This window comes from Cryptotermes secundus, unplaced genomic scaffold (genome assembly GCF_002891405.2).
Source record: "Cryptotermes secundus unplaced genomic scaffold, Csec_1.0 scaffold519, whole genome shotgun sequence".
NCBI classification, from domain to species: domain Eukaryota; kingdom Metazoa; phylum Arthropoda; class Insecta; order Blattodea; family Kalotermitidae; genus Cryptotermes; species Cryptotermes secundus.
This window is the reverse complement of record NW_019720169.1, coordinates 1-27,051: the sequence shown is the minus strand read 5'-3', so window position 1 is coordinate 27,051 and position 27,051 is coordinate 1. Positions and strand designations below refer to the sequence as shown.

General features: G+C 39.1%; 1 protein-coding gene across 2 annotated transcripts in view; it reads left to right on the top strand.

Annotated features, from left to right (window-relative positions):
* Positions 1-19,481, top strand: part of LOC111867691 (U4/U6.U5 tri-snRNP-associated protein 1) — a 30,587-nt gene extending 11,106 nt beyond the window's left edge. The window contains exons 2-15 of one of the 2 annotated variants that reach the window (XM_023857754.2): positions 2,895-3,173; positions 3,811-4,004; positions 4,734-4,862; positions 4,998-5,114; positions 5,604-5,909; positions 7,442-7,631; positions 9,703-9,836; positions 10,758-10,910; positions 12,130-12,211; positions 14,649-14,847; positions 15,965-16,105; positions 17,266-17,347; positions 18,199-18,311; positions 18,831-19,481. In XM_023857754.2, the coding sequence (XP_023713522.1) occupies positions 2,895-3,173; positions 3,811-4,004; positions 4,734-4,862; positions 4,998-5,114; positions 5,604-5,909; positions 7,442-7,631; positions 9,703-9,836; positions 10,758-10,910; positions 12,130-12,211; positions 14,649-14,847; positions 15,965-16,105; positions 17,266-17,347; positions 18,199-18,311; positions 18,831-18,858 (2,147 nt within the window). In that variant the 3' untranslated portion in view covers positions 18,859-19,481. Of the gene's footprint in view, positions 1-2,894; positions 3,174-3,810; positions 4,005-4,733; positions 4,863-4,997; positions 5,115-5,603; positions 5,910-7,441; positions 7,632-9,702; positions 9,837-10,757; positions 10,911-12,129; positions 12,212-14,648; positions 14,848-15,964; positions 16,106-17,265; positions 17,348-18,198; positions 18,312-18,830 lie in introns of those variants that run through there. The other variant, XM_023857762.2, reaches the window with a different exon arrangement.
* Positions 19,482-27,051: the final 7,570 nt, after the last annotated feature.

The window sequence follows — 27,051 nt, the reverse complement described above, 5'->3', positions numbered from 1 at the left end:
AAATAATTTAATACATTGTCATCAGGAAATTTGTTGATGATAGACCATTAAAATAACAAAGTAGGGAAAAGAGGAGGTTGATATTATGTAAAATGTTGGCAGTTCCCATATTTTTATCATTACGTGAAGCTGGATTAAGAAGGAGAGATGCCAACAAAATTCAAGTAGCAAATATTACGTTTTTACACACTGTTACGCAGATTCAAAGATCTGTATGAAGGGAACTACAGTAGAACTTGCTTATAACGTCATCAAAGGGACCTAAAAGTAGTGTCGTTATAAACTAATGTTGTTGTAACTNTCTAAATTACGTTCAATGTCCATATCAGAGAAATTCAGGAATGAAAATGATGTTACATACGAGGTTGATGCATTTGTGCATGTCGTGCTAAGCAGGGTATAAAAACAGTTGCTTTATGAGGAATTAGTTCGTACCATTGAATATTTGACGCAATAGACAAGGTGTCGCAGAAACCGATGTTGCTATAACCAAGTTTTACTGTATGTCTTTATTCAGTAAATGTAAGAATCACTAATTACAGAGAAAGGTGGTTAACCATTAGAACAGACTGGACAGCCACGATTGTGGTTACGTGGTATGAAATATCATGTAATTCAGTAGGTAAGTACTAGTGTGTTGGAGGAACCTGTTCAACACTAAGCTACGTGGCATCACATCTCACAAGACTGTAATCTTTACAGGGCTGTGGAAATCAACCACCCCTTTAATCACACGTTTCTGTGGATCGAATCATTGTTTCGCCAGTGTTCCCTTCTCTTTCACTTTTCAGGAGTGTACAGTGGGCCCAACCAGGCCACTCAGTGTCACATCTTAGCCCACAGTTGGCATGTTTGAAGGGTTTGTTTGTTATGCTGCTATATGTACATTTGAGTTAATCATTCTTCTTAGTTCTGTTTATTATGCTGTTTGTTATTAATGTTGAAGGTGTGAACCAATGTCGGCTTCATGTGTTATGTATAAACTTTCTGCTTTTTTTCAGAGTGGTAGAAATCTTGTTAACCCTGAAATTAAGGAATGCAAAAAAAAAAGAAAAAGAGACAGAAAATGCAGGATGTAACTGGTTGCACATATTTGTTAAAGTTGTGTGACGTTTCATGTCACGTATCTTGTGTTTGAACTGCTTAAATGTATGTAGGATTTGAGGTTTTCAGAGCTGCGGTTATGAAGAGTACTGTCTTCTGAGTTATAGTCCGTTTAAAAGTCAACTGATGTTTCGGAGGAACATGTTGCCTCCATCTTCAGGGTCAAAGAATAAGCCAAGCAAGGTACCAGCCTGAAAGCAGGTGACTATCAACAGGCTGCACCATGTTATATCCCAGAACATAGTACTCTACTGAAATGTAAAGGGTAAAGTTGTCCCTGTGTTTTAACTGATTATGCACTGTGCCATGATGGCATATGGGGGAGTGGATGAATAGATCCACATTTTCTTGACCTTGGCACTTGTTGGAAGTGAGTGGTCAGCTTCACGCCCCGGCCGCTTAACCCCCAGGAAATAGGCCCCAGTACTCGGAGCCAATCTTGACCCTGCTAGGACTCGAACTCCAACGCCTCAGTCATCCAGCCAGTCACTGTACTGTACATGTTAGTACTAACAAAACATTTTATGGGAATATCTTGTCCCAAAGGATAGAATAAGAGTAGTTTCAATTTTAAGGCAAAGAGAAACTTTGCACGGTCTCCTGTGCTTTAAAACATGCAACATTGTGTAAAGTATGTATTTTTAAACTGTATTCTGTATGTAATATGACTTTAGCATAGTGGATTTGCGCTGTGATCTTTCACCCCATAATGAATTTTTACAAATAGTGATGTCCTCATAGATTGATAACGAGTAGTATCTTCAAAATATTCCTTAACTTTCTGGTCAAAGCAAAAATTTCAAATTTACCTGTATGTGTACTATCATGGAGCCCAGCATTTATGCAGGATCCGTGTTAAGTACTTTCTGACTTTGTGGACCTTGGGTTCCTGAAGTAAATGTGTTTAGAGATAGATTTCTGAAAACTGGACTGTGTCATTTTTACAGTTGATTACAGTTGCAATGAAGTAGCATGTTGTAAGAGTTAACAAGCATTCTGTTATGTTTTGGTTTACATTTGTTTTATAACTTTTTTACAGAATTGTTAGTAATATAAAAAATTTAAGTTTCTACTTTTTCACTACGGGATTTCAGATTCTGTTCTTCTGGAGTTCTTATGCCAACAGGCATTTGAATGGCTTATTCTTATAAAATAACTTGTTAAATCATATCAGATGCTATGTTCATTTCCGTCCTATTAAATCAGTTCCCCCTTTTTATTTTGAGTTTTAAGTACAATATTTGAATTGCATATTAAATTTTCTTTCTATAGAATGAAAACTGTAGTACCAGTTGATCTGTCATTCATCAGTAAGTAAACTATTTATGAAACATTTTGCCATTTGTGCAGAACTTACTTTTCAGAGAACATTTCATATGTTGACGACTGCACTAGAATGAAGTTTGTCTGATCTTATGACTTGCTGGTAAATGTCTTGTTTAAGAGTATGTGACACAGAAGTTGAAAAGTTGAAAACGAAGTGTAACTTTGCAGATTGAATTATGTCTGCCTCTTTTAATGTTTGAAGTTTTGGTTCTCCATTGGCCAATTCTTCCTGCAGGGCAAGTAAGGTATGAGAACTTTGATGGTACTGCCTTTCCTCTGTAACATTTAATATTGTTGATTCATATTTATGTATTATGACATGTCAGTTCTATGTGGAAACAGAATACAGTTTTATAAATGTACATGTTTCAGTCAAGATCATATTCATGTGAAATGATATTAATCGGGGTTGCATGTTGGATGTCAAAACAGATATTGCAAGAAGTTGCTTCTTTTGATTTCAGATGACGTTGTTGTGGTACCCCCACCCCCCAAAATCTCTCGACCATCAACACCACCTCCACCTGCAATATCGATTGGTGAGAGCCCCGCACCACCTGTCAGCTCAAAATCTAACCAGTCTTTGTCCATTGAAGAAACAAACAAGTTGCGGGCCCGACTTGGACTTAAGCCACTTCGAATTGAGGACATTCCAGCATTTAAAGAAGATGGCCCAGAAAAGAAAAAGGAGGTCGAGAAGGAAGGTGGTACTGACATGGGAGAATTTGTTCACAAACCAGCCGGTAAGTCATCTGTTTTAGAATAATAACTAGTGCCAGATTGCACTCAGTGGCGTATGAAATGTCACATGTCACTGGACACAACCATTTATAAGTGGACTAGTGAAAGTCATAATGGTTAAGGAAAAATTATTATTTTGTTAAAATTGAACTGTTTACCATGAAAAGTTAAACAGTTCCATCTAGTATGACTGGTGAAGATTTTTCTTATTTCAATTATTTATGCTCTTACATGTTTCGGTCTTCAGAGACCATTGTCAGAAGGACACCTTTACATCAATAAAGTTGGAAGTTACTATTACAATATATGTTCTGAACGTTAAAATATATACATATAATATTAATAATATACAGTTGGATATAAAATCTGAAGTTTTTACAACTGCAGCGGCTGTTCCAATACATTAAAATATTTGTAACTGTTTGTTAAGATTTTATTGGAATTTATAAACCAAGTAGGTTCGTGTCGTCTTTCTTATTATTTCTCTTGACAGGGGCCGAACGTGTGCCGCCTTGTCGTTCTCGAGGAGAGGGTTCTTTGATGTTGTCCTGTATGTGTTTGTGGCATGCTGTGTTGTTTACTGCCGCTCAGCTTTTAAACTGTTATTTTGAAATTAATTTTCTTGTTTTGTTGTTGCAGAGAATATATCTCAGAAGATTCAAAGTGAGAAAGTGAAGCAAAGATTAACGGAACATAAGGAAAAGAGACAAATTGAATCAAAATTATCTCATGTTACTCCATTGGGTGAGTCAGATGAAGAGGATGACTCAGCTCAAGCTTGGGTGGCTCGGAGTCGCAGAGTACAAGAGGAAAGGGCGCAGGCTGAGAAACAGGTAAGAACTGTTTTGAAACTCTTTCATATGTTATAAATCCAGGGACTCCTGGGTGTTTCATCTTGAACTTAACTTGTGAGGGGAATATTTGACCATTTGTCATCAGATGCATGAAAATGGATCTTCTGTGGGGAGTGAACAATAGTAATCACTGAACTTTGTGGTTGAGTGAATAGCCTTACTGTTTTATATTCTCAGGATCTGGGCTTCGAATCTCAGCCTGGGGACTAGCTATCTTGAGTGAGGTTTTTTGTAGGTTTCCTCTGTCCTTCCAGGAAAATGCCAGAATAGTGTCACAAATTTGGCCACAGCCCTGGTTCCTTCCACTTTCTGCCCAGTGCCTTATTCTCCATCTTAGCATTTGACTCTACAGTCTGAACTAATGGAATGTCATTAAATAAAGCATAAGTAAATAAATAAGACAATAGCATTCAGCATTTCTTTTGATGCCCGTTCAAAGCAAGAACCCTTGGCTGTGCTGTGTAAAACCAGAAGTTTTTTAAGCCTCTGTGCAGAGAAAATCATTCAGCCAACATATTTCTATTACCCCTGAGAGTCGCCTGCATTTTCTCTTGTTCAGATTTACTATGAAACAAAACGCTAATACACAGCAAAAGGTTTTGGCAGAGACGAGTGTTTACCCTTACTCAGTGGAAGTAATTTTGTTTGTCTGTCTGCTGTATTTCCATTCAGCCAAACGTGTTAAAATGACAAATCTTGTTTCCACAGGCAAAAGCCCTTGAGGAGCTGGATGCAGAGTTTGGCGTGGGTGACCTGGTGGAGGATGAGATGAGGAATGAACGCAGACAGGCGTATTCATCCCGAGATCTGAAAGGCCTCAGAGTGGAACATGCAGTTGTGAGTATTATGCTAGTATGAATATTCAGAGAAGCACATTTTCCATATTTGGAATATTGCGTTAATTAGTTGCGATTACACTTCAGAGTTGTTAGCAAGCTTACACAATAATGAGCCGCTTGTCATGTGTTCCAGGATCGATTCTCTGAAGGGAAGACTGTGATATTAACACTGAAAGATCAGGGAGTATTGGAAGAAGGTGATGATGTCCTTGTGAATGTCAACATGATGGATGATGAACGGTACAGAAAGGTAATTGCGTACTCCTAATTTTACCTCCATCTAGTGCTGAGGTCAAGAATGGTGAAGCTATACCTCCACTTCCCTATGCCTTCATGGCATCTTTACCTTTTTAATACTGTATAAGAAATATGTGTGCGAATGTCAGAAGTTCATCGTTGAGGTTGAAACTTTATATATATATATTCTGGTCTGTAGACAGAAGCTTATATGTTTTCTGTCTGAACTGCTACAAAAGCTCTTTAATTGTAATGAGATGTCATTCTGCATTGTCATGGCATATCACTGTTGTGATGTTGCTCTGACCAAGATGTAACTGTTCTTGCTGACCTCTCAGATACATGTAATGGTGATGTCCACATTTAAATTCTACACAGCCATGAGTTTCGGAATGCTGAGTCATAATATGGTAGGGAGAATGGCTGAGTGACTGTCCTGATTAAAGGGCTTTTTTTTTTTTGTATGTATGTTTGATCTGTGTCTTTATTTCCCCCCCTCTAGAACATAGAAAAGAAGAAACTGAAGCCTAGCTTACATGGTTACGATGTCTACAGAGAAGATGATGAGTTTGAAGACAAACCATCCATATTAAGTAAATATGATGAGGAGATACAGGGTGAAAAGACGTCAAGCTTTGCCTTGGGCGAAGAGATGTCAGAAGCTGCGAAACATCGGAACTTGCAGGCTGTGAGAGAGAAACTCCGTGGAAAGACACTCGTCTCTCTAGATCTTCCTGCCCCTCAGTTGGCTGCAGAATATTACACAGAGGAAGAAATGTCAGTTAAGTTCAAGAAGCCCAAGAAGAAGGTATGTGAAATTTTAAATAACAGTCGAACGTTGATGAAATGATGTTTGTCAGAGGAAGACCAATTATTTGAAGAATTTGCTACTTTGTCCACCACGAATATTACACGGACCACCCTGAGGTCTCTGAGGTAGTCATGATGTAACCATCTGACATGGCCTGGTTACATCTTCAGTATGAAACAGTCAGTTGATTGTACATTAGAAGTGTACAACTTCTTAAGCATGGGCCACAATAAAAGAATTCTAATATTGGGCAGTAATAGTCGTTATCAGTCATAATACATATAATCCAGTTTAAAGTGTACAAATATTTAATTATCTTTGATCAAAGTTCAAAATTAATTCTGTACATACACCAGTTTTTGTTGTTTTAGTTTAATGGCACTCGGCATACGAGAGCTGTGTGATGTTGAGTATAATTTATTTTATAAGCTGAATAATTTTGATGTTTCAACAAAATTATGAAGAGCTCTAAAAATTATTAAAAAAATGTGACTTGTGCTGAATAACCCACATAAAACCCTGCACATATATAACAAAAATTCAGACTCTAATGTAAAAAAAAGTAAGTGAAGATGTCCCTGTACCTGGCCATGAAGGCCCGTAGGGTTGTGAGATGTTGAAGGTCCCACACTATCTAGACAATCAGCTCCACAGATGGCAGTAAGGTTGTCAGCCTTACGCGCCGGCCACGCTTTACTCCCCAGGAAAATTATTTAATTAATTCCTGGTACTCATTTCTGTTAGAGGCTGAGTCAACCCAAGGGCCATTGTGCGGCTGGAAGGATTAGGTCAATTGAAAAAAATCCAGTGACCTCATCGGGACTTGAACCCGCGACCTTCCAGCTTGTAGCATAGCCCCTCAACCAACTACGCTACCGCGTGTCCCATCATCTTAACGTAAATAAATTTATAAACAGTTACAGTTCCTCCCTTCAGACTCCAAATGTTCATAAATAAATAAAATTTAAGGTCAGTGTAGCAGACTATTGTGGTTCCAAGGAATATTTTCCCAAGTACTCCTAGAATTATTGTACTAGAATTGTACTTTTCATATCAAATTGTGTACATTTTGCCTTCCTTTGTTAGTGCTGTTACTTCTATTTGCACTGTTTTGTTTTTAAAAAGAAGTGTGATAAGCTCAACAAAGGTAGCTCCTGAGAGACCATTTAAGTCATTGTACAAGATTATTATAACTACAAATGTAAACATTCCTTGACCTGATTTTTAAATCTTTTTTTAGATGCTGAATATTAACATTGTGTCATAGTGTAGTACTATAAAGAGTATTTTCTTATAGTCCAGTAGATTTTATCCAGAAGCTAGGTCTTGCCATTATTGCACATGCCTGTCTCATTGTGCACTCAGCTCATAGCACTGTAGCACTTGTAGGAATATCTGATGCAGAATTTTGTTTTGCAAAATGTTAAAACCCACTGGAAATTTCAGACTTTGTTCTGAAGGTTTGTGATGATGGTCTGGTATCATGATGTAAGGTTTTACCTATTTATACATGAAAGTATTTCTATCAGGTACGGAAGATTCGGCGTAAACCTTTGAAAGCTGAAGATATAGAACCGGATAGTCAGGGGGCTCATGATCTTGGGTCTCGCTCCATTAGGGGAAGTCAACATGCTGCAGGTGGCGATCCAAATGAAATGGAGAATGTTAAAGTGAAACAAGAAATTGATGATGATACTATGGAAACTGAGGATGTTCCAGGTGAGTACAGTTTTGTTAAATAATATGTACTAGAAGTGTGAAGTGCCAATACAGTCGGCATGGCAAAACTGGCTGGAGCCCGACTGTGATCACTCAGTTTGAGAAGGCCAGCAGCCCCATGTCAGTAATCCCTATATATATTGTCACATGATGGTTGAAAGGCATCATAGCAGGCCCTGAAATTTGCTCATGGCTAACCACCAGCTATGAATTCCAGCTCAAGACTCAACTCCAAGTCACATTGCAACTGACAGTCCTTCAGTCTGTCTGTCTTGGTGTCGAGCCCCGGCCGGGGTTCATGACCAGATTTTTTTTTTCTTTTATGAAAGTTACTGTCCTGTTCATTTGGGGCGCCCTCTCTGACGAGAGATAGGGTCTGTCATTTGTCACTCATAGTCCGTATTAGGAAGTCCATTGTCAGTATTTACATATATTTCCAAATTCAATCTTAATTCCTATTTCTATGTACAATATATACAAGGCCTCTGTCAATCCAGGCTCAGTACAGCAGATTATGTCCTATTTCTAGTAGTATTCACTACTATGGCAGTCTAGTTACTTGAACGGTCATATGCCTGACCGCCGCCAAGTTTAAGCCTCTTATACTTTCTGTGTCAGGCTTCGCTTTGTCCGATGTTGCGAACATTCTCATTTTCATGATTTTGTATGACTTCTGCTTGTTTCCTGCATAATTTTGTTGTATAGTCATATACGTACGGGATTTTAAACGCCATGTGCAAATTGTGGACTGGTGTGCGCCTTGGAAAATTGCCAATGATGCGGAGAACCTTGTTTTGCTAATGCTGCAATTTCACTAGATGAGTGTCTGCCGCGAATTCCCAGGCGGGACTAGCATAAGTCATTACAGATCTAATGAGAGCTTTGTGGAGGGTCATTTTAATGTTAGCGCTCAATCGCTCACTTTTGAATAGGGAATATAGTCTAATGAATGTTCTGAAGGCCTTGGCTTCGATCATTTCTATGTGCAGTCTCCATGTAACTCTCTTATCGAAGATTACTCCTAGATATTTTGCACTGTTTACAAATGGAATATTTCATCCATTTAGAGTGAGAGAAGACTCAGGCGTTCGATGACTACGGGAGAAGTAAACCCCCTGAGTCTTATCTTCATTAATTTTAATATTCCAGCGCTCACACCAGGTCTTCATTGAGCTGAGACCGTGCTGGAGTTTTCTAACGATAAAACCCTCCTTGCGATCTGTCGCATACCGACAGGTGTTGTCCACAAAGAGGACCATGTGAACACCATGTGTGGGGGGGCATCATTTGTGTACAAATTGAAAAGAGTAGGGGAAAGGACAACCGTGTGGCACCCCTGCTTGCATTTCTCTTGGGGTTGACATTTTGCCTTTAACCGAAACCCTGAATTTACGTTGAGAAAGAAAGGACCCAGTAAGTTTGGTCAAACTGTTCAAGAATTCCAATTTTGATAACTTATACAGCAAGCATGAATGCCATGTGGTATCAAAGGCTTTTTTGATGTCCAAGAACACCGCAGCCATAGACATTTTATTGTTGAAATTAAGGGTCACGTGGGTCGCCAGCCTCATACATTGCAATGTCGTGCTGTGGCCTACTGGGCATTGTTGATGTGGTAGAGTGTTATGGTTGGCATGGAAATGTGTTTGCTGGCTGTTGCCTAACAATGGACGACTTTTCTGGGCCCAGTATTCCAGCTCTCATCCATCATGTCACAGTGTATTCTGGTGGATGCATGATGTTTGGAGTACAGGTCTGAGCAGCTTGGCTGTAGCAGTAACAGCCATGATCTGTATTTAAGGGGTGCCTTGTTTGAATCTCAGCTAGAGCATCTGTCTAATCTGACTGAGGTTTTTAGTGGTTTTTCACAGTACCTCCAGGCAAATGCTGGCTGGAATTAGTATCTCTAATCAGGTGACGACCACTATGGCTTCTGAATACATTATTTACTAATCATCAGCCATTTGATGCCATACAGTGTAGTTTCCGCTACGACCTGTGTTGTGAAATCATGAAAGAAAATGTGCAGGGGCAGTTTTGAATGTTATTAATGACTGGAAACTACTTTCAGTGCCAGAAGAGATATTGTCCAACATCAAGATTGAGCCCGACGACAGCGAACTGGAGCTACAGATAGCCCTCAAGAAAGCACGGAGACTGAAGCTGCAGGAAGCTGTTAAAGAATCAAAGAACAGTATAGAAAAGGTACATCACATCGACAGATTTCCTTCATAATCCTTCTCACAAATCTTTGGCTGTAGTAGGGGACATTTCTCTTGACCAGTCAAGGCCAACTTCTCCTTACCTGCCTCTGCTTTTTCTCCCTGAGACAAGAGAGGAGCAGCCCTGTGGATCGGTGGTGGGAGGTGATGAAATTGTCCCTAGCTACAGAATCCTGTGCCGTGTTTAGTTCCTACACAGTGTCCATATGTTCCAGTTATAAAATGTTACACAGAACTTTGTAGTAAAGTTCATTATGATGTTTCCTTTTTGATTACTGTACAAAACCATTGTACAGTGGGGAAACTGTGTTGTAATTTAACCTGAGGTTGTGGTGTGCCTCAAACCAGTAAATCTTATCTCCATATGTAAGTCATACCATCATCCTTTGTTACCATGCTACAAACTGGAAGGTCATGGGTTCGATTCTCAATGACGTCATTGGATTTTTAAATTGACCAAATCCTTCCAGCCGCACTATGTCCCTGGGGTCAACTCAGCCTCTAACAAAAATTAGTACCAGGGATCTTTCTGGGGGTAAAGGGCATTGGGTGTGTAAGGTTGATAACCTCACCACCATCTGTGAGCCACGTGTCAAGAATATATGGGAGCCCAGACATCTCACAACCATATGGGCCTCCATGGTCTGTTACAGGGATAGCTTTACTTTTTTTTAATATGATCATCCTTTCTTGTATTTTGGTTATTGAGACTTGTTATGGCCTCCTGTCAAATAGGTACCAGGGGCTCTTTCCCCGGGTGTGGGAGGTGCACGGAACTGACCACTCACCTTCATCTAGTGCTTAATTAATTAAGCATAAGGACAGCTTTGCATTTATGGATACTACAAAACAGAATGCTGTATAGCTACATAATTTAACTGTTTGTGATTTGTGATGTTTGTAGGTGGCAGAGTCAGTGCTGGAGAGAAACTCAGAAGGAAACGCGGAAGGTGGTTCCATTGTGCTGAATGCTACCGCAGAATTCTGCCGCACACTGGGTGACATCCCCACTTATGGTCTGGCTGGCAACAGGGATGAGGACGCTCAGGAACTTCTTGTGAGTGCAATACAACCATCCGCAGATAAATGTACACTTGGGAAGGGCACTTTGATTTAGCATGTGTCGAGACTAGATACAGTCCATTGCTCATCTACAGTTACTTACTGCAGCTGCAACAGAATTTTAAAATATTTTAATTACAGGTGAATTCCATGATAATGGATATATAAATTACTGAACTGGAAACGTCCAACAGAAATCCTAGAAAGGAAAGCACTTGTGGGAACTGCCCACATTCAAGCAAGTGTGACAACACAAGCGCCATTGCTTAGCAACGACAAGTAAACAACGGTTGCTAGGCAGAAGCAAGTAAACAGCGGTTGCTAGGGAACTTATAAACACAGTAACCGGCAATAGCAGTACCTATTACGCAACCGTTTTCTATATGTCCGATTCTAGGCTACATAAGAAGATACACTGAGTTACAGTGACAGTCTAGTTCTACCGTTCTTCAATACCAGTTCAGTGTTCAAGCAGTTCACTATTGTTGTTATCCATCTGTGTATACTGTACAATTGTACTGTACTGTACATTGTACAATAAGAATGTGATAATTGAGATGGTAGAACCTTTTTCTTCTTCTTCTTGACAAGTGGTACATTCTGAAATAAAATATTGTATAATGTGATGAGGTCCATAAGCATTTTGAAGGAATGTCAGTGGACTTAGAGGGTGTTACTTCCCAGAAGATGGTGCTTTTCTCAATCTCCTCTGTAAGAATCTCAAATCCAGGCATTCTTTTTATATTTTATTTCTTTTTTTCGCCATGTGCATTTTATGAGGGTAAAAAAGATGCTACTAGGAATTGCATGTGAAATTGAAATAGGGTTGAATAAATAGTTCAGAACATGACTAAATGAAACAAGAAGCCGACATGAAGCAGGTAGGAAGATTGGCTTTGTTACCTGCCAGTGCTTGTTTCTTGCTTGGTTTAGTCTTCAACCCTGAAGATGGAGGCGACGTGTCTCCAAAATGTATGTTGACTTCCGACAGACTACCCGGCATTATATCCCAGATGACAGAACTCTTCAAAACCACTGCTGACAGCAGCTCAAATCGTACACAATGTAGTCAGTACTTTAGAGTGCAGTAATTTTTATATAGTCATTGGTGGGTAAGCAGTTCAGGTGTCAGTCTGTCTCAAGGTAATTCTGAATTGGTAATTTTTTGACTGCGCATTTGCATTTTGCTAATCTCATACGAAATTTACCTACAGGACTTTGAGAGGGAAATGATTGAAGAGAAGAAACGTCAGGAAGAAGAAGGCAAACGTGGAGCTTGGAATGAAGTTGAGATTGGTGAGTCACTAGCAGATTCTTTATGTACCACATAGGCCTGTTCAAATTAAGAGACATTTACACTTTAATATTGGTTTTAATTGTATATATTTTAAGGATTTCACAAATGGTGTACCATATTTAATTGTATACTGGAGTTTTGTTAGGGGTTTTAATATGAACACATTAATCTTTAATGTTTAATATTAGTACTGGTATGTAATGAATGCCATTCATGTTATCAGTTGACAGGTGGTAGCACGTATAGTTGATACAGCATCAATACATTGAAGGGGCGGGCATTAAGTGGTTGTATTTGTTATGAATGCCAATATGCAGTAGAGGGCAAAATTAGGGTTGTCTTCCTACGGACTGTAGACACCCATACATAGGTCACATTCGTCTTCTGTGAGAAAAAAAAATTAATTTTTCATTGAATTTCCGTTGTGTTATGAATCACTTCCACTTCTGTTTGCATGCATACTATTAGAAGAGCAATCAGGATTTGTGAAAGGGGGTCATGTTATGTTTTTGCTATAAATAAAAGTAGTGGATAAAATGGGAAATTGAATAAGGGTTCATCGTGTGTTGATTTTTATACTGTGTCTAGGCATTTGTTAAAATATAATAGACATACTGTGGCAGTAAGATTTGAGGTTTTCACGGCAGTGACTATGAAGAAAGCAGTCTTCTGGGATGTGGCACCGTGTAGATGTGGTGTTAACCGACGTTTCGGAGGAATGTATCGCCTCCATCTTCAGGGTAGAAGGAAAAATAAAATCCGCAAGCGAAGAGACCGTGAGAACAGTACAAGCAGACTTGTACATTCCTCCGAAACGTCGGTTAACACCACATCTACACGGTGCCACATCCCAGAAGACTGCTTTCTTCATACTGTGGCAGGTTTGAATAAAGAACTACACATGAAAGAAACAGTTCAAAGCATATACACACAGTCTTTACACTTGTATTCAGCCAGAACCAACACACAACAAAAATTCAGTTTAATTTAGCTTTGACAAGCATATAGTAAGTCACAGTTTTTAATGTCAGTATTGATGGTAATCAGACATTGGGAAGCCAAGTTTTATATCATATGCAAACTAATTTTCATTTCGTGCATCCTGTTGTGTTATTATATACAATTTCTTTATTAAGAGTCCGTCGCAACACAACAATAGAATGGTCAAGGCTAAAATTAGCTTAGCTACATGTTTCGGCTGTTAAAGCCATCATCAGGCAAACACATGATTACCATATACACACACACTACTGAACTGCAATTGTGATAGTAAAGCTGGGTACTTGATAATTATTACATTATAAAATATGTGGTATAAAAATACAATGAACCATAAACTTATTATAAAAACAAAAGTTATGGAGTAGAATAAGGTTAAAACTCTTCATGTGATATTCTATATCACGAAGTCAGTTGTTGCAATTTTGTTATATTCCCGCAGACATAATGGTATATTTTAGACTTGTATACATGTAATAAACAGCTTGGAAGCCCATGGTATAGGTGTAGTATAGTTTTGACGTTAATTGTTTAGCCGGTCCCTCATCTTACAATGTATTTTGTCTCTTCTGTAGGGAATATAGATTGCTGCCATACTACATCTATACCATGGGCCTGCAAGCAGTTTATTACATGTATATAAGCCTAGAATATGCCATTATGTTCGCGGGAATATAACAAAATTGCAACAACTGACTTCATGATATAGAATATCACATGAAGATTTTTAACCTTATTTTGCACCATAACTTTTGTTTTTATAATAAGTTTAAATTTAATTGTATTTTTATACCATGTATTTTATAATGCAATAATTACCAAGTACCCAGCTTCACTATCACAATCGCAGTTCAGTGGTGTGTGTATATGGTAATCATGTGTTTGCCTGATGATGGCTTTAACAGCCAAAACATGTAGCTAAGCTAATTTTAGCCTTGACCTTTATATTGTTGTGTTGTGATGGACTCCAACAAAGAAATTGTATATGATAACTAGTTGTAATGGTGTTTCTTATGTTGGGTGTAAGTGCTGTAAATAAAAACATTCCAAAGGATACACAGTTAAAATTGTATAAAACTGTGGCTTGTAAGTCTCACTGACTGCAAGAAACTTAGCAGATATTCAATTTGAGAGCCCTGCTGTAGGAACAGTTTCATAAGTTCTTCCCTATTTTAGTGTCTCAGATTTTACAGAGATTGAGGAGGAAAGTGATGTGCAGTCCCCATTTTGTTTGGATTCAGCGATACCACAGGAATTACCTGTTAAGTTATATTCATATATATATGTAAGGTTTTCTTCAATCCCATGAAGAATCCTCAAATAGGAATTTAATTTTTTTATATTACTACAATAATTATCTGTATACCTTTCAGAATGGCATGAGTAGTGTAAATTTAACATTCCTTGCTCATTTGGGTTGTTTCCTGATTTAAACAGATGAGACTCCAGTCGACATGCTGCCAGCTGAAGTGCCGATCTTGGACGTGGAACCTGATGTAGGTGTAGGAGTTGCAGGGGCCCTCCGTCTGGCAGTCAGTAAGGGTTATCTGGAGCGTGAGGATATGAATAAGCCCTCAGCTTCACGTTTTGCTCATCTACAAGCTCAGAACTACTCAATTGAGGATAAGACACACATGTAAGTAACACATACATGAGCCGGCAGGAAAGAAAGAGTGACTATTATAGCAGTGGTATGCATGCAGACACACACATACAAAAATGAGAACTCCAGACAGGATTTACCATTTATTTGTTCTATGTTTGCCCCGTCACTGTGCAATCTGAGTCAGTCTAAGCCAATTTTCTTCACATTTTCATGGGAAAATTGTAATGTGGTTGGCTTATCTGTTTGTTCTGTCTCACTGAAAGTTAGGGTGGGCAGGGCGTGGTACTTGTCCTACTGCTATTTCTGTTGGTCATATTTTGAACCACTGGGGCAGATCATATGAAGTTTGGTTCAGATCTGATGCACGGTATAGGTGAAAGAAAAAGAGAAATAATTTCTTCTTCTCAAAACCAACAATTTAAATACAGGTTTATATTGTCTTGAAATGTCAAGGTAATAAAGTTGGAGTGACTTTGCCTACAAGGAACTGTCATTTTCATGGAGCCACACACCTGCTAGTGTTGCCATTGTCTTGAGATTATTTGTTGCATTGTCAGATGAGAGGAAGTGATAATCACAGATTCAGAATAAAGGATATAGAGAGAATGGTCATGAGGGGCTTTGTCACTGCACTATACTGCACTGCACTCACGAGCAGACAAGTAGTCTTCTGGCATCTAGAGAGGTTCCTGTTAGTGGGTAACTCAGCTCTTCCCTCTGTAAGATTTGAGCCATAGGGACAGATGTTCTCAGTGCTCTGGTGTGTACCTTCCGTTAGCTTCTCATTGTTGGAGGGAGTACAGCATATCAGCATATGCAGATTTATCATGTCCACTTGAATCCTCTTAAGTTGTCCAGTAATTGTCAAGTCTTCTCTGCAGCAGACCTTAGGGAAGACAGTTGTCATGGGCACAAGGATCAGCCACTTGCTTTATTTATGAAATAGAGTAGGAGGTTTTGAAGGGTAAAGAATAGCTGAGCTTTGAATACTTTGTCATTTCCTCTATGACTGGATTGCAAGTCTCGTCTCGTCTCGGGATTGAGCCCCTCGATATTAAGGAGGTGTACACGATGGCCAAGACAGTCTACTGTTGAGGCTAAGACTATTTAAGGAATTTAATATACAGCATTGCGTTATCTTTTTCAGAGATGATGAAAAGTTTGGGCGTCGCGAGCGCTACAGTGGTCCAACCTCAGACTTCAAAGAGAAGGAGAGTTACAAGCCAAATGTTAAACTTGACTACATAGATGATGATGGACATGTTCTTAATGCAAAGGAGGCTTTCAGGTTAGCACAGATAATAGCATATCTGTTTTTAAGATAGGTGGAGGATAGCCTGTCCAATGATAGTACATTCTTTAGAGTAGAAAAAGTTCCCACAGGAATTGTCATTTTAAGAAAAATTTCCAAGGAGAAAGCAGTTTTTCAGTGGAAACAGAGAAGACCACATTGTTTCTTTATCATCTATGTATACCATCCTTACCATAATGTGTGAACCAACCGATGGATTTATGTTAAACTGTATTGTCATCGTGCCACTCACACGCTCCTTCAGTTGTCTACCATCAGCCATATTAACATGGTGACTGAGTTGGAGGCAACACTAGAACCACTTAATATAGTGTACTAAATTTTTGTGTGGTAGTAGGTCCTTAACAAAAGGGTCTTGGGGTAATCTTTTATACCCATTCAGAAGGTTCTGAGTTCAGTCCTCAGTCACATCTGTTTACAGATTTTTCTGCTCACAGATGATGCCTTCAGATCTACCAGAGTTAAAGCTTTGGGACTACAGAAGATCCCCCCCCCATGGGTTACAGCCTGTGTTAAATTATAGGGTTCCTCTGTTACAGCCCGTGTTAAATTATAGGGTTCCTCTGCTGACCAGCACTATCGTGATTACCATATCATGGGGGTGATATTATTGTATTCCACCTCAGATGCTTAAAGTAGTACTCATTGTTTTGACTTACTTTTCTCTCATTCTGTACACTGCAGTTTGTAACTAGCCAACATATTGTTACATTTGAGTGTGTAAATACTTTGTACTCGATACAGTTTGTTGTGTAGGCATAGAATGTGGCAGAATTGTTCATTTTGCAGATAGGTTGCATGAATTAAGAAGAAACATGCCTCAAAATTATTACTGTCCCATTGTACTTTTATTAAAATATTTGGCATTAATCATTTCAATCCCGCTGACTTTAATGTGCTGTAGCATGCCCATTTCTGGTTATTGGCTGTATGAGTTAGTTGTGTTGGAAAACAGAATGTTACATATTTTTATTATTTCACAAAATAATAGATTGAACTCTGTATGGATCATACCCCTATTTTCTGGCTGAAACTTCAGGATGAAAGGGTGTTAACGTGTTACTAGGAAACATGGCCACATTCTGTAAGATCCTGAAATACAGTGACCTTAATGTTGTCTCTGTTTCTAATTTCAGATACCTGTCTCATAAGTTTCATGGAAAGGGACCTGGGAAAAATAAAGTGGAGAAACGAATGAAGAAGAATGAACAGGAAGGAGTGAGTATTGGTCCATGAGCTGTTATTTCTAAATAATATTACATTGTAGCACTCTGCTGCACCTCATTTTGTATCAAATTGTTTCACAGTCTCATGGGCAGCACATTCTTCTATAAAACTTTCTAAAAGTTATTCACTACATGTTTCCCCCTATAAGGTCATCATCAGGTGTTTTAAAATTATAAATGAAGAAACTGCTCTGCTTCCATGTTGTGGTTATTGGTCATTACTGTGTGGTCCCTTCTATGCATGTGTATATATGAAGTGGNTCTTCAGGGTTCCTCCGAAACGTCAGTTAACACCACATATACACGGTACCAAATCCCAGAAGACTGCTTTCTTCGTAGTCACCGCCGTGAAAGCCTCAAATCTTACAGCTTTTAGAAAGTTTTATAGAATGATGCTTTGCCCGTGACTCTGTGAAACAGTTTGATGCTATTTCTAAATGGTGTTCCATAAGGAAGTAAATTGTGGTTATCTTAAAAGCCCATGATTCCATATAGCTGATAGATATCCATCCACACCTTTTGTGTGTTCATTTTCACTGACTACAAACATACACAGTAGCTTCAGTCCTGGGACAGAAGCGAATACAGCCACATTATGGCATGTAAGATAAGAGCCTGCTCATAAAGCACCCAGCATATTTGTTCAGTTGTCATTAGGCTAGCAGACATGAACACAGACCATGGGTTGGAAATTGGGAGAAATTGATGACTTCAAGCAGCAGACTAACTTAAAATTTGGCCAGCTGTTAGGATAATCATTGACAGGTGCTGCAAACAGTTCAGCATGTTTAAAGGCAAACAGAATGTGCCCCATCTGAAGTGTCAAATATTTTTTGTTTCTAGTTGATGAAACAGATGAGCTCAACAGACACCCCACTTGGAACGCTTAGCCTCTTGCAGCAGAAGCAGAAAGAAACACAATCTCCATTTGTGGTCCTTAGTGGCAGTAAACAAACGTGAGTATCCTTTTTGTTTGCCACTCATTCAGTTCATTCAAAAGAACAGCCAGTTCTAACTAAGAAAAAGTAATTCTATTCATTAACTGACAGGCTTAGACACGAGAACACAGATTACTTGATGAAACCAGTCAACTTAATTCAAAATTTGTCTAATCTTGACATTGCAAATAACAGTAATTCATAGCTTTAACTTAAAGGCTGAGTAGATGGGAAGCCATGTAGTAATGTTGATAGTGTCATCTGGTGATTATACTGCCGCAAAGTAAATATTTGTTTTTCTCTGAGCATATCACTGACCTTGTTATAATTTCTAGACTGTAGACCATAAAGTGTCATTTTAATGACGGATTGATTAATAAGATTTTCCTCTTTGGTACTGTGAAGCTTCACTAAAAATTCTGTTTTTGATGCAGAATATGAGATTTAATTTTCAAGAAGAAAACGACCATGTGAGGTTTTTGTGAAGTCTTCAAGTTTAACATGTGCAATACTACATATTATTTCTTTCTTTTTCAGGGCAACCATCTCGAAAACAAAACTTTAAATTCTTCATGAAATACGCTGGCACCAACTCTGAACTTTGGCACCAACTCATGTTTTTATTGTTTCTTATTGTCTGGAATATCATCTCTATTTTAAATAAGACACAGCTTGCAGCTGCCGACAGTGCCCATGTGTATTGGAAGGAAGGTCACAGATTTCATGTCACATTGAAATGAGTACAGTGGTTCTCCTGGTTCCTTAGGTTACCTGTTGGCACCTGTAAGCTGAAAAGTACAATTTCTAGTGATTAGTTGCTTGCTTATAGGACTTGAGCCAGATGAACAGCCTCTGAGCTAAATCAGACATGAAGTAATTATATTTGGTTTTTCGTGATTGCAGTAGCAATATTGTACACCCCCCATCCATGTTGCATTCAACCCTGAAAATTGGTCACTAAACAGTGATGTGTATCCTTCCAAGAGAAGAAGGAAACCCTCATTCAGTGGTAGGCCAGTATGAAAAGCTGTAAAATTATACAAGCAACAGAATTAGAAGATGTACAGTCTACTGCAAATCATTGTAAGGCACCACTGATATATTACTGAAACACATGTAAAATTATATGAGGGTAAGTCAATAAGCAAGTTACAAATGGATATAGAACTTAAACAAATAAGAGTACTGACTTGAAAAATGCTTTGTATTTCTCAACACAATCTCCCTGTACATTGAGGCACTTGTCCCATCATTTCACAAGCCCCTGAAAACCAGCAGCATAAAATTCTTTGAGCTGCTGCCAGAACCAGGTGGTGACTTCCCTTTATAGGGAACGTTTAGTTCCTGAGGATTTGACAGTAGGATTTAACATCCTTAGAAAACTTTGCAAGGCCATTCAACGGAAGCGACCAGGATTCCTCACCAAAGGCGTATTGCTCTTGCATGACAATGCGCATCCCCATTCTGACAACAAGACAAATGAGACGCTGCAAAATTTCAAGTGGGAAGTCCTCGAGCATCCTCCGTATAGCCCCGACCTTGCTTCAAGCGACTTTGGCTGAACATTTTCCTGACGATGAAGCTATAGAAAGGGAAGTTACTGCCTGGTTCCGACAGCAGCCCAACGAATTTTATGCTGCTGGTTTTCAGGGGCTTGTCAAACGACGGGACAAGTTCCTCAATGTACAGGGAGATTGTGTTGAGAAATAAAAGCATTTTTCAGATCAGTACTCTTATTTGTTTAAGTTCTATATCCATTTGTAACTTACTTACTGATTTACCTACATACACCCACTCCATTAGGTGCATGCAGAATATGTTGTTCAGTTAGTGTGCTTACTTGCAATGTTGGAATTATGTATGGAGTTGATTTTAGTTTGTAACATTCTCACTCAGAGCAGTCTGCTTATGGTAATTGATGGTCATTACTAACTATCCTTACCATAGGTGATTAATTTTTCTGTAAATGGTTTTCAAACAAACGGTATGACACACCTAGCAAATAAACTTAAGATTTTGTTTCTTTATTGGTTAGTGTCCTGTTGAGAAAGGTACAATAAAATAGTTTCACTTGGTGTAGTATTTAAATGTATATCAGCTTTAGGAAAAATGGTATAAAAATGTTTTAATTTCATAATATATTTGAATGCACTAAACATTTCACTGTGAACTTGAGGTGGCCACGTGCAGTTGGAGCCCAGACAGGGCCACTGAAGTGTCAGGCCAATAGGTTTAAATGGTTGCAGTGGTAGACTTGCCATTTCTTATTAATTTGTACAGATTTCCTAACAGACTCGCTACTGTGATGAAGACTTGTTCAAACAACTCTCTGAGAAATAATTTCATTATGTACCATAATTCATCTGAACTTATCACAGTTCGGGGGCATACAGTAGCGTAGAAGGTTGAGGGGCTATGCTACAAGCCGGAAGGTCGCGGGTTCAAGTCCCGATGAGGTCATTGGATTTTTTTCAGTTGACCTAATCCTTCCAGCCGCACTATGGCCATGGGGTTCACTCAGCCTCTAACAAAAATGAGTACCAGGAATTAATTAAATAGTTTTCCTGGGGAGTAGAGCGCAGCTGGCGCGTAAGGCTGACAACCTTGCCGCCATCTTTGAGCCGATTGTGTAGATAATGTGGGACCCTCAACATCTCACAACCCTGTGGGCCTTCACGGCCTGGTACAGGGATCGCTTTACTTCCTTTTTACTTTTACTGATCACAGTTCAGTTTATTCAGTACAACACAATTACTGCATTGTTGTAGTGTGCCAGTATTTCTTGTTCATAAATGGAAGTACAGCCATCTACAAACACCAATGTTACATGTGAGATGTGAGATATTCATGGCAGTGATCATGAGGAAGTTGGAAGTGACGCTGTTTAGGCAGGTAGGAGTCCACCAACATTTTGGAGGAACGTACTGTCTCCATCATAAGGGTAGACTTCAGCTACATACATTCTATCACATCCTGACTTTTCCACAGTATTATTGAAGACAAGTCTTATGAAATGTAATGCTCTGTAATTTGTTTTTACCAGCACTGCAGACAAATATACTTCTTCCATCTTCAGGGTGGAAAATTGAAGCTGAAGGCATTGTGTTCCTCTGAAATGTCACTAAACTTCTACCAACCTACACAGTATCATATCCCGTATCATCAGCCAAATGAAACTGCTGTTTGTGGATGACCTGATTTCATATTGTGACTGCAAACACAGCATGATGCTTCAATGCATATTATTCATGAATGGGAACAGGTCAAACATCTGTACTTATGAAATCTAAATGTCTTGATATCTGGAGTCATCCTAAAGCTGGAGGCACACATTCCACCAAAACATTAGTATCCACCTATCAGACTGCAGCATAGTGTGTTTCGCCAGAACCCTGGTGTCTGCCTGCCAGACTGCAACACAGTGTTATAGCACACAACGTCCCCAGCAAGGAACTTTATGATTATACAGCTTTCCAGTTTTGTCAGGAAAGTTGCATCAAGGACTTGTAGCTGAGATGGGGAAACACGAATACATAAAATATTTTTGTTGGAACATGCTGGAAAGCATCCACTTGGCAAAGCAAAAGTGGTGGAAGAAAGAAATCAAACCAGATCTTGACAAAACTGGATATAAGACTGTAGATCATGATGCGTCCACTGGTGGGCTTTGGTATTAGTAACATTCATCCTGGAAGGGTATGCTGAAAAGTAATGCCTCCATAAGACAGTGGCGAAAATGTAGTTCTGTCAACAAGACAGAGTTCTTCCATGCCACACTCACAGAAGTACAGGTACTCCTTGGTATATGCAAGTTCGAAACATGTTTCATTTTAATGCAGTCAATTAATTTAGACCTGTAACATTTGCTTTAGTATGAACTAATTGCTGGCCCATCAAGAGAGGTGAGATTAGGATGCTGTGCAGGTGTGGAGGAGGAATGCAAAGGGAGAAGAGAAAATTCGGCCTGCCTGATGTCATTTATGTCATTGCACCCCCTGTGACTCCTTTTGGGAACACAACTAGTGCATTAATTGATGAATACCTGTACGTGAAATATGTCAGCTGTGTCTGGACTGCAGAAGTGGTTGTTTGAGAAGTAATTGTATAAAATAGGGAACAAAGTTCAAGGAAAGTAGCCATTTCTGTTTCAGTGAAATTGCTATTATGGAAAAGAAATCGGGAGTCATTACTTTCAGCGTGCCCTTGTACAAGCCCTGTCACCAGAAGAAGACAGACACACTTCCCAATAAAAATCCCACATTGCGAAATTGGAAATTTCATGATCTTAATTGGAATCCACATTTAAATATTTGTTGCTTAACCTCCAGTGGTGTCCTGCATACTCGTACAGAGCACACTTGCCATTGTATCACATCACTACCTGGAACACAGAATTCCTATGGCAGCCATAACTTCTGCCTCTAACAGTGATATTATATCAAAAGTGCCAGTTTTTTTTATAACATTTAAAAAAATGCTATAAGCTATCTATTCATGTAAGGCTAGTCACATTTTCAATTTCCTGTGGCATGTAACAAATACTGTGTACATCTGAAATAAAATTTCTCTGCTTTACCTTTTAACTACAGTGTAAACCACACGTTAAACATAAGATCTGAAGCTTTCATGGCAGCTACAGTGGATGAAATCTGCTTTGGCTTTGAGCTCCATCAATTGGTTAAGTATCTCCAATGTCGCAGGGACCATCTCTCCCTATCATCACACATGGCTGATAGCCCAAGAATATTTTATCAGCTTGTGTCACAACTTTTTTCCTTTAAAACAGGATTATGAGATCACATTGCTGTCTGTGTATGCTCCCTTCCCAGATCCTATTGATGCATGACTGATGTATTATTAAAATATTCCTACAGGTAAGTCAATTACAAATATGAGTAGAAAGGAAACATGACATAGGAACGAGTATTTCGCAATAATGCTGCTACTGCTGCTAACAACGATGACTGCAGTTTTCAATGGGTCATGAGTAAAGTCTTCAAGACGCACCAATTTACCACCCACAGTATTCCAGCCCCATCAATTGACTTTTTTTCTTTAATATTTAACCACACTAAGGAAGCTATGGACGAAGGTGAGCAAAATTCCCGCAGTCAGGAATTAAATAAAAAAAAAAGGTACTTTACGTTTTAATGGTTTTCGGTTAGCAGGAAAACCCGATACTTTTGTTTTGATGGCCTTCGGTTATCAGGAAAACCTGGTACCTTGAACGACCTTCAGGAGCACAGTATTGATCGCAAATGAATTAAATTTAAAAATCCCGGTNTGCATACAGCAAGAAATGTAAACAAACCCCGGTTACTTGGAAAACCCGGAAGGTTTTTCTGAAAACCTGATTGGTTTTTGTGAAAACCCGGAGGTTATTTGGAAAACCCGAAGCAGGGCAGTACTTTTGCAGATTTTGTGCATACAGCAAGAAATGTAAACAAACCCCGGAACTTTTCGTTAGCACCGGCTACTTTCCGTTGCACCGCGGCAAAATGTAAATAAAAACCCGGTACTTTCCGATGCACCGCGGCAAAATGTAAACAAAAACCAGGTACTTTCCGATGCACCGCGGCAGGAACACGAACGTGCGGCACCATGAGTGATGAGTAGCCAATCAGCATTAAGGGGCGGGGCCACTTAAGTGCTTACTGCACAATCTATGGGTACAGTAAGCGAAACCACGCCTCCAGGGGGAGGTAAAGGAGTTATCATCGGAACCCCCCCCCCTCACCCTGACTTTGACTGTGTAGCCAACCAACATTAAGGGGCGGTGCACATAGGTCCACATGAATTCTGTGGTTACTTAACTATTTATAGGTAGAGCTGGAAATGTAAACAAAGCCTGCAATTTTTTTATGTAATAACCTTCAAAGACATTCAAGAACAAAAGACATGTTGCAGCTCTGGGCATTTTCCCCCAGATATTGCCTTATTTCCGAAAAATGAGTTACAGTAGCCAGTAAACATCAATAGTCAGGGGCCAAGTCTATGTACAAATACATGAATGTAGTGCTAAATGCAAATATTTTGAAGATAAAAGAAATGCATATATAACCCTGATTGTTTTGATTTTATAACCTCTAAAACCTTCAAGAGCACATTTAAAGCCAAAGCTGTGAACTTTCTGATGAGGATTAAACGTCACTGCCACAGTTGAACATTTATCTCATAGAGAGGGTATGAGGATGAACTTCGTTTCTTCAATTAGCCATTTTTGCAAGCCAATTGGTCAGTTCTCATCCACTTGGTTCATCTGCTTTACACTGAAGGCAAGCTTTGGACCCCATACCAAGTAGAGTATGAAACCTCATGATTGAACCTCATGGGATTAAGGTGGCTGTGGTCAACCAGTCAGCTAATGCCTCACAGGAGACATACAGAATAAATGATTTCCCCAGAGCAGGCATTTCCGCATAAATTAAAAGAGTTTACTGAACGTGGCTTGCACAGATGGTGAATCAAGGAAACAGAGTTCATCCTCATATCCTGTCTAACACATAAACGTTCATCTGCCACACTCCTCAGTAATCCTGTAGCTATAGATGTACTCTTGAAGGTATTTTCGAGGTTACAAGTTTAGACAGTTCAGGGGGTTGTTTACATTTCTTGCAATTAGCACTAGATTCATGTATATTAACTTGGCTCTGACCGTTGATGCTGATTGGTCACTGCATCCCCATCTTCGGAAATACAGCTACATCTGCAGCCAAGCTATCAAATCCCAGGCTGAAGGCTTGGGGCTGCGGCAGTGGTGTGCTCTTTAAGGTTGTTGAAGGTTACTGGAACAAAAAGTACAGGGTTTTGTTTGCATTTCCTACTGTACCTGCAAATTGTGCATTAAGTATTATTTCATGTATATTAACTTGGCTCCTCCTCTTCATGATTCATTACTTCATTCTATTCCCATTCCACATGGACTTGAACCCATGTTCTTGTGCATACAAGCTAACTGCTTTGTTTGTCATGTTTGTCATGACTGCTGTATTCAGTACAGTTTAAACAGTTTGGTACAGCCAGTCTTGAGCTCTATACATATCGTTCATATTATTTCGTGCAACATGACTGGTCTTGTAAGGATTTATTCTACATTTATTCTGATCAGGCTCTGAGGATAGTTGTAAATTCACTGCACATCATTTTATATGCAAATTCAACCAGTAGCTGTGTTGGCCTCAGGGATGAGGCAGTGACTTACCTTCTGAAGGTTCCATGTTCATGTCCACAGGGAACGTGACTGCAGCATTTTATGCATCGAAGTGAAAAATTTTTTACTTACCTCTAGAAACACAACCAACATGTATTCTTTCAACATGCTACTGAATTTTAATGTTTTGGTGTTTTGAAGTATTCAAGATAGGTGTTTTTATAAAAGGACAAGAATTTTCCACAATTTACTCCTAATACAATTATTTTTTTAATATTATTCATCTCACACATTAAAATTCTTAAATATTTTCAAATTATTTGTTAACTGCATTTACAATGTGACTCTTATGGCAGATGTTTCCTGTGTTCTCATATACTTCATTTTATTTATACCCTGTACATATTCTGAGTGCAGTGCTGCACTGAGAACAGGGACAACTTTGTTTTTATTTCTTTATTGGTTGTATTACAGCCATCAGCACTGTTTGTGTCATTCAATTCCAGTCCTTCCTGACAGCACACTGTAAAGCAGAAATATGTATCAGCGAGGATTAAGGCTGAACTAGTTGGCTGCATTGTCATAGATGCATACAGTCTCAGGTGACCTCAAACTCTGTTCAGGACATTAATGTTCTGCCCATATTGACCTGCATTTTCCTGTGACAACGCAAGGCGTGTAGCGGATCAATCTCTCCTGCATCAGAGGAGTCGACTGACCTGTCTGGATCTATCAAATAAAACCCTTGACAATGTGCATAAAATTCTTATTTCCCCTTACATGTGTCATCTGTATCTGTAGACATCCTTAGGGTGTACACGTAACAGGTTCTCCTAAAACATGAAGCAAAGGCATAACAGGCTCTGAAGAGCATTTATAAAAATAAATTACAAATATCCAAACAGCCTCACATACATCAGAATGTTTATATTTGCTTCAGTCTATATAAGTTTTGGATACAATTAATGTAAAATATCTTGCAACAGTGTAAGTCCTAAACTCTCCAACATTCTATGGATTACGTTACAATTCAACGAAGTGATTCATAATGCTTTCACTATGCTGCAACCCATCTGTCTTTACCTTAGCCAAGTTATGGCAGTCATACTTCCATAAACTTGTATTACAGAATTCTACATCAATACGATGCCTAAACTCCACTATGGCTCATCAGATGATTGAGGAATTAGCTGCCAAGAAATTTCTAACTGTACCAATTAGAAAAAGGCCTTAACATCCCCCCCTCCCCAACCCCTAAAGCTGCAGCAGTTCCTATCCAATTTATACTTACAATTACCTCTGCAATCAGACAGCAACTTACGTATCAAAACCAACTGTTATCTACTCATGACTGTGTATTCCCTGCATGTGCAATTACAATGTATACTCTCTAAGCGAACAAGTCTTCGGCTAAGGTCTTGCATAGGAATATGGCTGTAACCACAAAGATTTCAGTCTTCTGGGATGTGACACCATGTAGTCTGGTAGAATGTTACCAACATTTCTGACGAATCTGAGGCCTCCATCTTCAGGGTCTTATCACTTTACATGTTCTTCCAAAACTGTGGTAACATTCTACCAGTCTACAAGGCCTCACGTCTAAGAAGA